General features: G+C 41.6%; 1 protein-coding gene across 1 annotated transcript; it reads right to left on the bottom strand.

Annotated features, from left to right (window-relative positions):
* Positions 1–1416: 1416 nt before the first annotated feature.
* On the bottom strand, positions 1417–14913 carry plekhg7 (pleckstrin homology domain containing, family G (with RhoGef domain) member 7). The gene is given in 18 exon segments (XM_020618580.1): positions 1417–1790; positions 3948–4045; positions 4221–4362; positions 4480–4520; positions 4523–4555; positions 4655–4742; positions 5181–5296; positions 5955–6129; positions 6380–6493; positions 7308–7406; positions 8561–8656; positions 8922–9071; positions 9379–9480; positions 9856–9896; positions 10556–10674; positions 12506–12528; positions 13282–14066; positions 14630–14913. Coding segments are annotated over 17 exon segments (2193 nt in total). The 5' UTR covers positions 13927–14066; positions 14630–14913; the 3' UTR covers positions 1417–1679.
* Positions 14914–15253: the final 340 nt, after the last annotated feature.

Raw genomic sequence — 15253 nt, 5'->3', positions numbered from 1 at the left:
CACAGTGTTTTTCATATTTCAGTATTGTTTGTAAGCATCTCTCTGAAAGCTTTTGTGTTTTTAATCACAGGGTTTGACATTTTTATCTTGAACACAGTGCGAATGATGTGCGGTCAGTTTTCGCTGTGACACGTTTCTGCGTGTTAATTTCTACAAATCATGGTGCTTTTTGCAGGCTGGTGATGCAGTCATTGACGGAGCCTGCATGTTTTATTTTACCCCTGCTGCTTGTTTCCACTCAACAGTACTGACTACTGCTGGAGGTGTGTGTGTGTGTGTGTGTGTGTGTGTGTGCGCTCTGCTTTGAAGCAATAACTGTGGCTGTGTGTTTTAGTGTTTAGTCCTGTGTGTTGGTTAGCTGACATGCACTGTATGAATGTTGGCTGCTCAGATCCTCAGTAGCTGTCTGGCACATGAAAGTGTTTGGGGATCTCAGTGCTGCGTTGAGGGGCAGCAGTTAACACTGAAAAAGTTAATTCCTGCTTTGTTTAATGTTGACAGGTATTGGTAAGATCTTTTGTGCACTCGTCTGCGGGCGGTAACCCTGTAAGCCAAGTGAAAATGCAGGCTGCTGCTCCACTGTGCAACAGGCAGCCTGTTTCAGTTTTAGGCTTACCAAAGTAACTCTTTATGCTTGTATTATTATTGCAAATGAATGTCCATCTCAGTTGCAAGCTCTCAAAAAACACCTGTCTCCTTTTGTGTTGCATTGGTTTGGTTGTCTACCTCAGCTTGGCACAGGAAAAGCACTATTTGTACACATTAAATATCACAAATTGCATAATCACTTGCAAGAGATGATTCGCACCTTATTGTAATCCAGACAACAAATATAAGATCACCAACTTTATACAGGCTTCATTTCTAGCCCTGATGTACTTAACTGCTTATTACTACTAAGGCTGTCATAATTATCTTTGTAAATGTTTGTTTATTGAAGAGAAAAAGGAAACTATCTTAGATTTGTTGAACTAGAAACATAATGGTGGAACTGTGTGGATTCATCCCTTGGCTATTTTTACAACATGACACCACAGACCTTCACACACTGAATTGTGGCTTGCTTCTTTTTGCTGTGAGTTATCATGCATGATGATTTTACTGGCCTGTGGCTCACACATTCTCTCCATGTTTAGTCATGTTTGGTGGTTGTGAACGTGTGCCTTAGGCCAACGTCTTGAACGCCACTGCTCCCTGTTAGCAGTGACACGCACTGTTACATACCAGAGTGGGGGGAGACTTCAGTTCACCTGAAGGGATGTGAAAAATGTCATTCATCTTCACATGCACCTGTTGATTTTCTAATTCATCATCATGACAAATAAACAATGTTTCTATTTTCTTGTGTTAACACTTTTGTTTACAGTTAAAATGTTTCACAAATTTAAAAATGAATTGCTTTTTATATTTTGATATATACACACACACACACACAACTAAATTCATAACCTTTTTCACAAAGAGACCTTGTATTTGAAATTCAAAGTATATTCTAAAGTATAACTTTTACTAGACAATCACATGTTCATTGTACACTACTGCAGCAGCTGCCTTCAAAGGCAAACATTGAGTTTACGAAAATTATCCTAGTGCCAGCACAGTCATTCACTGGAAAGGGGCAGTGAAGTGCACATTGAGAGTAAAGGCATTTCAGATGGCTTCTAGTGCTGTCTGATGGGTCATATCTGTGATGACTCCAGCCACAGCGAGGAGCTCTTGGCACGCCGCTGTTGAGAGTCCAGCTTCAGCAGTGCTGTCACAGCAGCCTCTATCTTTGCCATCCACTCTCTCTGGAAAACACACATGACCGAGCAGAAGTGTCATCGGGGGACAGCTGTTTGGATGGACTGTCCAGATGATGTCGAATATTTTATTTGTATACTGTAGCTTCTCATTTGTAGAGTATGATGATAACGTACATGCTAAAGCTTCAAAAACTGCTCCCCTATCTGGTGACTTAAACACTTTTTATCCATTTACAGAAAAATAACTTAAAACAGAAAACATAATATTAATAAACCATTATTTAACCTAGCATGACCAAGCTGGGATAAAATTAAACATTTATAAAAGACATTTGTGCAGATATGTTTATAAATCTGTATTTCTATAGTACATCTAATTTCATGTCTGAGTGACCTGCATACAAAACAGCCTTGAGAAATACAAAGATTATTAAGGATACAAAAACCCTAAAGTATGGTTGTGGTTCTCCGTGTACTGTGGCAGTGTGTATTGATACTGTTCACACATCAGAAATGTTTGGATACAGTCATGTGAAAAAATTGGGACACCCTTTGAAAGCATGTGTATTTTGTAACATGTTTTAATATATGATTATTTAATCTCAATTTTAACTACAGAGAGATTAAAGTAATACAACTAAACCAGTAAAACTGAAGAAAGTGTTACCTCCTTTGGCTGAAATAACTGCAGTGAGACGGTTCTTGTAGCCATCTACCAGTCTCTGACATCGGTCTGAGGGAATTTTACCCCACTCCTCAATGCAGAATTGTTTCAGCTGTGAGATGTTTGAGGGGTTTCTTGCATGTACAGCCCTTTTCAAGTCACCCCACAGCATCGCAATGGGATTCATATCTGGACTTTGACTCTGCCATTCCAGGACTCTCTATTTCTTCTTTTTCAGCCAGTCTTTGGTTAATTTACTAGTATGTTTTGGGTCATTGTCATGTTGCATGGTCCAGTTCCGCTTCAGCTTTAATTTTCTAACCGATAGTCTCACATGTTCTTCAAGCACCTTCTGATACACAGTAGAATTCATGGTGGATTCTGTGATGGTGAGCTGACCAGGTCCTGCTGCAGCAAAGCAGCCCCAAACCATGACACTTCCACCTCCATCACACAGTTGGTATGAGGTTCTTTTCCTGGAATTCTGTGTTTGGTTTACGCCAAACATGTCCTCTGCTCTGGTGTCCAAATAATTCAATGTGGAATAATTCTTCCACATATAATAATAATGTTCTTTGGACTAATCTGTCCAAAGAACATTATTCCAGAAGTCCTGGTCTTTGTCAACATTCTCTCTGGTAAATGTCAGTCTGGCCTTGATGTTTCTCTTAGAGAGCAAAGGTTTCCTCCTTGCACACCTTCCATGCAAGATAAACCTGTGCAGTCTCTTTCTGATTGTAAAGGCAAGCACTTCTACATCAACAGTAGCCAGAGCCTGCTGTAGGTCTCGAGATGACATTTTAGGGTTTTTGGAGACCTCTTTTAGCATCTTGCGGTCTGCTCTTGGGGTGAACTTGCTGGGGCGACCAGACCTGGGCATGTTGGCAGTTGTTTTGAAAGCCCTCCACTTGTAGACTATCTTCCGGACAGTGGAATGGCTGATTTCAAAATCTTTTGAGATCTTTTTAAATCCTTTACCAGACTCATAGGCTGCTACAATGTTTTTTCTGAAGGCCTCTGACAGCTCTTTCGCTCTCACCATGGTGCTCACTCTCACTTCAACAGTCAGGAGCACACCAAACTAAATGTTTGAGGTTTAGATGGGGCAAGCCTCATTCAAAATGCTGAGTAACGATCTACTAATCATGTGCACCTGGTGTGATTTGAGCCATTTTAAGAGGGCATACATGTGAGGGTGTGCTATCTTTTTCCTCAGAATAGGCATTTTTGTAGAATTACATTTACAGAAGATCTTGAAAAGACTTTTCTTCAGTTTTGTTTAGTTGTATTACTTTAATCTGTCTTGTTAAAATTGAGATTAAATAACCATATATTAAGAAATGTTACAAAATACACATGCTTTCAAAGGGTGTCCTAATTTTTTCACGACTGTATATCACACATGTAACGCTGCACATCTGTGTGGTATGTACATAACATTTTTTTGAGCAAATTGTAAATCGGTCATCCACCAGCTCTTACTGGACTGCATGACTTTTGAAACGACTCAAATTCATAGTTACTGTAAATTGAAGTACCTTGGCAGACTCTGACGCAGCTTGCAGGATGAACGCACCGATACACTGCTGGTAGCGGTTCTGGTGCATGATTATGAAAGAATGAGGCAGCCCTGATGCTACAAGTCAAGCACAAAACATCAGCTGTTAACACACATTGTTGGCTAATTAAAAACTACGGTTTACAATTACAGCATCAAATATGCCAGTTTAATGTGTTCTCACTATAGATTATATCTAGTCCTTAAAATCCAAACAAACAATGTCTGAGACACTAGTACTCTTAAGAATTACTTGAGGCGATGTTCTTGAGCTGGAGTCGATCCAGAGACACGGGCTGGTCAAGGACTGTGAAGGTGCACCCGTCCTTCAGCAGCTGATCCAGCTCCTGGTTCTGCGGCAGCCTCAGAGGATTCTGCTCTGAGCTACTGAACCTCTACACAGGAACACAAGGTGAACAATTTAAGTCAAAGCTTATGTAGTTACTTTCAGTATACTGATAATCTGTCACTGGTGCAAATGAGTGCGAGACGAGGACAACAGAGTGACGTACCTTCTTGTTTCTCTTTATCTTTGTGATCAGCAGGATTTTTTTAGGAACAGATACACATCTATCAGCTTTGTGTTCTCTGGTAATAAACCACAGGAAGATGGTGTAAGATTCCGCTCAAATCAAGGCACTAAGGATGTACAGTAAAACGTGATGGATTTAGGCCATCTGTCCACACCTGTGAGAACCAGCTTCCCGTCATGTAGCAGACTTCTATGAGAAATGAGATTTTCCAGAGTGACGGTCTTCAAGAGGTGTTTCAGATTCTGAGAGAAAAGCAGTCCCCCAGGTGAGAACATGTTCACCTTTTGGCATGTAAACTGACAATGAAAGATTTGATTTTCTGACACCAAAGAGCTACTGTAATGACATGCTGCACAGAAATAGTTTCCTTTGCTTTGAGGATTCCCTCTAGTCCTGTCAGTACACCGAGCACCCATGGTAGTGATACTTGTCAGACAGCGACTGCAACATTATTAGCCACTCCATGTTGATAATAATTGTGTTGTGCATAATGGAACTTGTGATGTGTCAGGGTCTGCTACCCTAAATGTGTCCACTAGATGTCAGTAGTAATAATGGGCTGAACCATTTGGTCAAATTACTGGCTGGGAAGCTTCAATACCTGAATGAGGCTTCATCTCACCATCACTTTCCTAGACACAAATGTTAATATATACACAAACATGTATAACAAGAAGGACCTCAGGAATGAAGGCACGCTTGTCTCTCTCCCATACAGGAAGCCACACCAGGGCATCTCGCAACTGTTTCACCATCTGGTAGTTATCCAGCCATTTGACCTTTCCTTCTAAATCACCTGGAAAAATGATGGAATCACTTCAGTCAACAGGAACAAAAACATACAAGACAGTGGTGTTTTAGCCTGTACAGTGATAGTTGCCTGTCACACACAGTTGTGACAGTACTGTGAGAGATTACCACTCACTCAGGTTTTACAGTAAATATCCCCACACCCAGAGGACAATGGCCAACAAATCTTAGCTGTGACTGCAATATTCTGCGTCACTTGTGCTGCCACACCTTTATAGTGGCTACATGGAAGTGGGTAATTAAAACTTTCCAAGCCCATGGTTTTTCGGTTACACAAGGTTATTTGTTCAACTCAACAAAAATGACATTGAAGTGCATGTCGCTGCAGCACATTTCCCACAGTTTAGTTACAGCGTAAACCACCGCAACAGGGCTGCAGGCTGAGGCATGTTGTGAAGAAGAAACGACCAGTACTGAGATATCTGACACTTGAAGCACAGTTTGTCACAAGATCTGTGTGAAGTGCTTAAAGTCATGAGACTATCCCTGCAATAATACACGCTTACTCAAGAAGTGAGTCTGCTGATGAGGCAGAGCTGGAACAGCCAGGGTGTAAAAGGCAGTTTCATAAGGAGCACATTTTATGGTGATACATTTGACAAATAAAGGGACAGAGCTCAGGTGAAGATGTATGTGCTGCTCACATATACATGTGTCCACTTGCTCTACTATTGCCTGGAGGCCCCTGGTCTCATCCTCCAACTGACACCTCTTCGCAATATTCCGCAACAACAGCGGGTAGCGAGTTAACCTCTGCAGCGGCACCACCAACAGATCACGGAGTTGCAGCCTCCGGCACTGTTCATTCCTCTCGCACCACTGGGGAGAAAAATGGGAGGAATAGGTGAGGGGAGGGTGGGAAAACAAGGGAGGTCAGAGGGGTGAAAGAGCTCCTTATGGTGTTTGCTGAAGGAGAGGGGATGGGCAGTATGTGAAGAGAAATGACATCCATTTAGACAGCACTGCTGTTGTGTGCCCTCTCTGATACTTGGCCCCACATCGCCTGCTGTGTTTGTCAAGGTTGCCACCGCTCTGACTTGCACACACCAATCAGAGTTTACTCATATACCTTTGAATAAGATCCAAAGTCTTCTCTGTGCTTCAGGCTGTCCAGATAAAGCAGAGCCGTAGAGTAGTTGAGACAGTACTTCTGCATGCAGTGACATATGCTCTCCTGGAAAGCCTGCCAAAAGATAGGCGTGCTAAACAAATGCTGGCTCACATCAGCCAGTAAAAAGCAGATAAGCACATCATAAAAAGGCAAAAAGATGCCAATCTGAACACAAGCACAACAACACACCTGTGGGATGAATTATTTCCTCTCTGCTGCTTTGTGTGATGCACAAAAACAGTAGAATGAAGAAGTTTATTATTATTTTCTGGAGGGATTTTGGAGCTGGGATGTATTATCAAAAAAACAAAACAATCTAGATTGTTGAGTTTCAGAGGACGTATGAGCTCTTTAAAGCAAAAGTGAGAACATTTTTCATATTTTATTCTGAAAAGGCTCCTGTAGGGTGACAAGAGACAGACTATACTTCTATGTATTTCAGTCTTCACAAACAAATTTTTAAAATGCATAAAAGCAGTGTTGCACCATGAATGTACCATTTAACCAGCAACTTATTTAATGCAACCTAGTCTGTGTACAAAAAAACCCCAAAAAAACAATCATTCTTAGTGTGGATAACTAAGGTATGTATTGATTCTAATTAATACCATTTTTGATTATTGGTAATATTTAGTTAAAAAAATGACCAGCTGTTTTTGTCAATATCTGATCATACATTAGTGTTCGGAAAATATACATAATGACACATCTCAGTTCAGTTTAAGGTGATCAACAATCTCCAGCATATATTTTGAAAAGTAAGGGTGAAATGGTTCCTCTGACATTTTATCACTGGAATTTTACAGCTACTGTAAGTGAATTATGGAGTGTGGACTACAGTCAGAGTCGGCGTGTTAACCTGTGTCCACAGCTGAGTCACATTTACCTTGCTCAGCAGCTGCAGCAGGGCGGGCCCGCCACCCGCGCTGCTCTCCAGCGTGTTCTTGATGACGCGGAGGAGGTTGTTCAGGAAACTAAAGCTCACCTGCAGCAGAGAACACTCAGTGTCACATGCAAAGCCATGAGACAGCTTCTCTGCTAGAGCAACTAGTCATGCTATACAGTAGCTGTTACACGAAGCCAGATAGTTCTCCTGCAGAATTTCTCAATATTCTGATAGTGAAAAAAGTCAGTCACAATCGCTTTTCTTATTTTACAGAAAACTTAACATTAGCACTATGTGAACGATCGATGCAGTCACACCTTTTTTATGGCATTTTGATTGTGGCAGCTCTTGCATTGTTTAAAGCTGCTCTCAAAGTTGTTAGCCTGAAATATTTTTATGATGAAATTTCTTTTATTTTTCTGATTATTCTGACTTTAAGGCACAAGGTATCTTGTGCTATCTGTTGTTACTCACTGATATTGCCATACTGTCCACAATATAGTGGTATAATTCCTCCCCATGATAAAAAATTGTCATCTTGCAACACTGACGAGAAGATATGCATGATGATGTGTTTGCTGACATCTCATACGTGCCTATAAACAGAGCAAAGTGCAAGGTGAAGTGTTGGACAAGGAACTAATCCTGAAAAAAGGAGCTTTCTCTGTTGCTTGGAATTGGTGCGGTTACAGATGTGAATCAGACATTTGTGATTTGCAAATTATGTCAAAAGCCAGTACAAACGCACTGAATTTGTTCCGCCACCTCAGGGAAAAAACACTGGGCAGAATACTAGGAAAACCAGAAGCTGCGTGGAGGACATGGTGGATGTTAGACAACAAACTGACGGAGGTGGGGACACCTGCTCTTCTAAAGAAATGATGCCAATAAAAAACTGTTGACAAGGAGAAATTTATGAATAAAACTTTGGATCACTGTTTTTTTTACACAGCTATCAGGCCTGAATGCTAATGTGTGTTGTGGGCAAAGCGATGCTGCTAAATAATGCTATTTTCATATTGTCATTTATATTGTTATCATAAAAATACAGGTGAAGATCATGTCATGCTTTTTAGTATATAGTGCCCTACCTTAATAGACAATGTTACTATTAGTTTACTTGAGCTCTTAATACAGCAGCATTACAGTATGTAATAATGCTATTACATAATACCATGAAGGCTGCTGTTGTTTGCAATTATTTACATATAAAATGAAGAGAGTTCATGCCACTTATTTGCATCAGGTCTCACCAGGCAAAGCTCGCTCAGGTTTGCAAACATCCTCCAGGGGTCAACATCAGTGAGGCAGTTCCTCATTTGCAGGTCTGTGAGTGTAGCCAAAAACACCTGAAAGCAACAGAAGATGCCTCAGAGAGCAAATGGGCTCAGGCTATCTGCTGTGCAGGCATTACATTTCTCATCCACTACTGTAAAGAATAGAAAGTCAGACTTTTACAGGAATGCAGCAGGTCGGTTAAAAAAAAAAAAAAACAAAAAAAAAACACAAGGCAGCAGGTGTTGGGTTTCACTTGGGTTTGGTCTATTTGTTTGTCATCTTGTGTGTGTGTGTGTGCGCGCTTGTATTTTGATGTACATGTGCATTTTGAGTCACCTCTTTGAGGACCATAAGCTGATCCAGGAAGTAAACACACTCGCTAGTGAAGAGTTCCCAGATGGCCTCTTGTCTCTTGAAGCCTTCAGGGTCAGAGGCAGTGCTCACCTGGGAGGACTGGTCCTGCAGGAACTCTGCCAGAGAGTAGTCCTGAGCACAGACGGACAGAAAGACAAATCACCAACACCTCAGAAATGGTATTGTAGGTTGGATCCGACTGGTTACGGCCTAGATATTCTGGTTCTTGCCCAACTTGATTTACTTAAGACTTGCTGGAGTTTACCTCTAACTGCCATCCTCAATCACTAGTTAAACATTGAGATCTATTTGTATTGGAAATCTGTATCTCCTTGTTCAAACTCAGACTTTGCTTGTATTACAAGTCATGCACAGAGCGAACCAACATGATGATTTACATAACAAACAGCATGGATGCTTAAGCGTGCTCATTTCTCACCTTATATTTCTGAAGGTCAGAGTTTCTCCAGTCTTGAATCTGTGCTGTAGAGAGATATTTTTCAATATCTGACACTGTGCCCATCTGCGGCTTCCCTTTGGCCTGAAAGACAAGGGTATAAACACACAGTGGCAACAGGCTGATTTTAAAAAAGGATTAGTTATGGGTGTGTACTGGGACTTGTTTGCGTTAATGACTTTTGTTTTAGTTAATGTCTGTCCAAACAACATTCTGGCATTCTTAAAAACTAAGCTAACAAGTTTGGCTCAAGTTCTGCATTTCAAATGTTTACCAATTATAAAAACTGTATGGGCCAAATGGGGATAAGAGGAAGCACAACGGTCTGCTTTGAGAAGTGGGTCAGAGAATAATGTCCAAACCAACTGCTCACTGCTAAAACAAAGTTCATCCAAACAAACCACAAGCATAACACTGGCAGCCACACAGCAACTACTAAGAGCCAAACAACACACCTACCGTATTACGCCTGGAAAAAGGCCACTTTGACTTCTTTGAATCTGTAGTTATCAAACATAAAATGCAGAAGATTAACAAAAGGTACATGGGAGAAGGTGTGGTGCTCAACAAATGGGATTAGAATCAGACAGAACATAGGATAAAAGCTGTGGTTGATCTGAGAATATAAATAAGTCTGTTAATCTTGTATGTAATTTCATATTTACAATAATGGCACACAAATAGTGTCTGTGGTGCCTTTTATCTTTTGTATTATTGTGATTTTGCACCACAGACACACCGATATTGTGCATTCCTTTTTATTCCATTTATGTGACACTCAGTCTCTAATATACATTTAATATTTTAATTACATAATTAATGTAAATTTCCCTGTTGCAGGACAAATAAAGGATTATCTTATATCAGCAGCAAATATGCCCATGTTACATTATCTTTTTAAGAATAGCTTGTTATAAAATGAAGACAACTTGAATGTGAATAACTGCATTTACATTCTTTACATTCAAGATTTACACATGTAAAATTCATTCAACATGCAATTTATTAAATGACTCATCAAGGATAATGAACTCTGACTGAATTCTCTGAGGTGTGTTTATACCGGGTTTTGTTCTGCTGGGACCGACAGGGTTAAATCAGATGCTTGGTTAATAGTGATAAATCCCATTAAATTACATAGTATAATGTAGAATTTTACCAGAGAAATTGGAACCGTTTAATATGTCAGCTGCGCCATTGGACACAAACAGGTCTCCTGGTGAAACATCCAGTCCGGGCAAGCTGACCACCACAGAACTGCGTCTTCTTTCTTGAAGCCTGAGGCAACAAAAGCAGACAGATGAACATCTTCAGCTTTGTTTTTTGGTTGACAGAATTCCTTTTGTCATATTATGTGGTTGAAATACCATCTCCATTGTGCAGCAAACTGTCGACTAACAGGAGAATCAGAAATGATAAAAGGTGTTATTTGTCTGGCCGCTGATTAATGGATCACCCCGTTTGTGTGGAAGGAGGCGAGCTGTCAATGTGTGCCAGTTCTAATCCTCTTGCTCTGCTTTTCATAGTCAGTAACCAAGGCATGGCTCTGGCTACATAAACACAGGCCTGCCTTTTACCCTCAGGCAAAGGTGAAACAGCCAATGTTGTCCAGTGTTTTACTTGAGAACTGTGATATTAAGTAGAAATCAGTGTGATATTAAGTATACAATCTAAATATCTACCACACACCTTCACTGATTACAAGAATAAAGATTCTAACCATAGTAAAACTTGACTCCAACAATCCAAACTGTGCCAATGCTAATAAGAGGCCTGTAGTCATTTAATGTGGGTGCAGTCAACAGAAATAAGGTGCATGGCAACCAGACAGGCCAGTTTTATCAAAGGTAAGGTTCTCTTTCAGCATGACGCTGACTGATGTTAAACAAGCTGCGGTTACACTTTTACATTTCTCAGGATCTTGTCTTTGAATAGAACAGTTTACAGCTCAGACACAGACAGAAAGGGATCTGTTAAAGGAGAAACAGTTACACAAAAGCTGAATCAACACAACCATTTCACACTATTGGTAGACTAACTGAGGGCTAATCTCCCTGTTTATGATGAGCATTCAGTAAACTGGAGCAGAAGTACATCAAACTCAACTGCACATATAGGCCACATGACTGCACCAAACACACAGGGTAAGTTAGTCTACAACTTAACAGGAGTAACCAGGTACAGTTTATTCCAGGACACTGTGAAAGCACCAACTGTTCTTTGTGCTACAGGAAGGGGCAGTGCTCTTCCTGGTAAACTGATACATCCCCATTCAGATCTATGTATAGGCAGACAGTGCTGAATCAAGGGTAAAACAGGTAATGGTCAGCAGCAGCACCTGAACGCATGTACAGGACACAAAGCAAGATACCAGTTACTCAGCTAAACCAGGTCAATGCCTCCTTGCAGTCCGTTCCATCAGCATCCTCACAATGACATCCTGTTGCTTTGTGACCACTCAGAAAGCTTTCTCTGTATCAGCCTCTCTGCCCATGAGAGCACTTGTGTAATAAATAAATAAATAAATAAATAAAAAATGGCTGCTTTGTTCTCACACAATCTGAGAAAAAAATCATGTTCCACAACAAAACTGTCCCAACCAATGGCTTGCAAGGCCCAGTCACTGAAAGAGGCACAATGCCAGGAAGTAATTACAGGGACAATAGCTGCCTAATTATCCAGTGAGGGGAAGAGCCTGGCAGCCCATTAGGAGGGGCGTGGGTGGCAGCAAGAAAGAACAGCCATAATGAGGGTTTGTCCAGCCCATATGGAGCCATGGGACTCCCAAAACTTTGCCCACCAAGCTCATACTCCATTAACAAAAGACATAACTGACAATGACTGCACAATGGGGCTCCTCAAACCAAAAGGACCAATCATACTCTTTTGCTCGAGTGCCCAGCAAGCATAGAAAGCATGGCACAGCATTAACAATGGAGTGACACATTATAGCTCAAACTGTGGTGTTAATGAAATGTACTGACGGATACTTTGGGAACAGGTGCAGCAAAGTTTCGTCATGCAAATTAGAATCAGAAGGTGATTTTTAAAAAAAGCGAGGGCAGGTAGCACAGCTTATCACAGACAACAAGCAAAGCAGTAGACCTACCTATTACAACAATGCTCGCTCTCCTGCAAACAGAGGAAAATGCTGCATCAGTCAATGGAAAACTTTCAATTGTAATCATAGATTAACTTCTTTTGTGCCTCCTTTAACATTTAGCATATCAGATTATTTTACACACAAAGATTCACTGACACTTTTTCCAGAGCAGTAATTATAACTATTTATTAGCACTATCTTCCTGCACACTCAGCATTAAGAGAGGGTGCAGGGAGCTCCTGCCAGCAACAACACCACTGTATCGCTTTCAAAGGGATTCAAAATTAAATCAGTGTTTTAAGTGGTCGCTTAGATTGAAAAGCCTCTGATATCTGAGAAGAACGTTGGAGCTCTATTGAGAATGTGCTCGCTTGAATACCATGAGCTGATGAATAGATCTCCCCATTATCTTTTTCCATCACTCACTGACCCCGCCATTATTGTGTGACTGCTGACTGCGGTGAATAGGGGCCCAAGGAGAGTACTTCCCAGGGCTCTGCAGGCAGTGGGTTCGGTCAGAGCTGTCAGTGCATGTAACTGCTGATTCATTTGCTGTCAAAAGCTTTCATTGTGAATGAGCACTGCAGGGGGCAAAGCAGAATGAGGGAGAGAGGGTTTCCACATGGAAGGAATGTGTAACCATTTTATTTGCTCTGGGTAAAAATCCACACTGGACTACAGCACATGACTCGTAGTGATGGTGGACAGAGGGTTGTGTGATGATTAGGGAAACAAACAAGTTTCAGTTAAAATCACACTTTAACCTACAAGTAAAAGCTCACCTGTACTTCAACATCAGGAAATCCAAAGTCTTTACTAAGAGTAGGATGAGCAGTGTGACATTCTTGTCTTGTGGAAGTGCTGTCTTGGTCAAAAGTCTTTGATCTAAGCGATCTAGTTCTCTGTTGGCTGGAGGATGAAATGGGCTGACCACCGTGATAGATCTCTCCATCGGAGTGGGAGGATGCTGCAAGAGGAGACTTGACTCTGTGTGCTGGGGATGGGGGGCTTACGGGGGATGGCGTGATAGCAGATGAAGGCTCCTCTTGTGTGCTCCCCATTCTCACAGAATCTTGGGACGTCAGAGGGCGTCGGGTGCTCCTCATCCTCCTCAAGGTGGGAGACGTTGAGATGCGCCCGGGGGCCTGCCGGTCAAACTGGAACAAAGGTGCTACCAAGCTGTCAGCATCCACCAGGGACGAATGTCTGGGTTTGGAGTGTGTCTGTGTGCGATTTAGGTGCATTATGACTGGGTTGCTTGTCTGACTCTCCTTGTGCTCAAAGGGCCCCCAGTCCGTTTGCGTCTGTGCATTCGCCACACCTGTGGTAACAACTTCATTTTCAGCCCATTCAATGTAATTCCAGTCCAGCTTCTTGTCAACGTCCTGGTCCTTATCCTGTAGAATAACGTGTTTCAGTGTAGACATTGTCACCTAAAAGGCATTGTAGTGCAGCGAAGATCAGAAAACGTGCGAGCTAACTTTCTGGTTCCTTTGCCTTCTCCTTTAGGTCAGATGATAACCCTGTTGCATTCCAACACTGTTCTTACCAGTCACCTTTCAAGCTTCTGGGGGGCAAAGCAGAAAATTGTCAATACACACAATCAAAATGAAGCGCACTGAACACAAACATGCCTCTTAATCTTCTGAAAGGGCAGTAGAACAGCCTTAAAAGATGCGGTATCATTATAATTTAGTGTGAATTAATAGATTTGTGAAGGGGGTCAAGCCAGGGGGAGCATAAGATGCTACAGCGCAGTTTGTAAAGTGTCCACAATGGTGTGTAAGAGACACAAAGAAGCATAGTCATGCACCTTAATTCAACTCTCCTGTGGCAGTCTTTTGTCCTGTCCAATGTTCATATATGTTCATTGTGGCGCTCACTTTTGGTACCCGGCTAAAAACAGTCCAGCTGTTGATTTTAATCCCATTTTTCAACCATAATAAGGTCATTTCATTGTTGCGAGCTGTTAACTGAGCACATCCACGAGGTAATGAAGGTAAAAGAAGAAACATGTCCGTAACCTTACGATAATCAGCTGAACTGAATCTCACATGTATGAATTCAGAAACCGCACGTGCCTGGAAAAGAATAATTTAAAGGAAATAAACCTGGGGTAGGTTAGTTTACCTCCGCCGGCGCCTCGCGACGAATTGTGCCCGGGAAAGTCCTGCTGGTGTCGGAGTCGAACGGAGCAGGGTCAGTGTAACGCTCACGGGGATTTAGAAGCTGAAAGACGGTGTTTACTTGTGACAAAAGACAGGTGAAGACCTCGGCTGGTGGGGAAACAGGCCTGCGTGGCGCATCGGGAAGGAGGGAGTGGAGCGCCTCACCGCCCGGTGCTGGTGGAAAGGTGCGACTGTCTTGCCTGTTTGTGTGACTATATTATCTCTCTCTCTCTCTCTCTCTCTCTCTCTCTCCGACCCAATACACAATAGCATTCACTTATACTATAGGCTACACAAAAGGCGTGGTCCTCTACCTTTGTCTAATCAAATCACTAGTTCTCATCATTGCTATTCAGATATCTCTTCTTATTATATAGCCCACTGGATATTTATTTGTTTCGTCCAATTTGTGGCAAAGACTGTTCTATGTAGCAGCTACTGTACTGGTAACCTGTCCAGTTGTATTATTTAGGAGGCCATTGTGGTAGAACTACCCCCTTTACTTAGGTAATAATATTGTAAAAATTCTCTGTTATTAGTACAAGTCATGCAAGTGACCTATTATCAGCAAAATATAACTAGAGCA

This window comes from Monopterus albus, unplaced genomic scaffold (assembly GCF_001952655.1).
Source record: "Monopterus albus unplaced genomic scaffold, M_albus_1.0 scaffold207.1, whole genome shotgun sequence".
NCBI classification, from domain to species: domain Eukaryota; kingdom Metazoa; phylum Chordata; class Actinopteri; order Synbranchiformes; family Synbranchidae; genus Monopterus; species Monopterus albus.
This window is presented reverse-complemented; position numbering and strand designations above follow the sequence as displayed.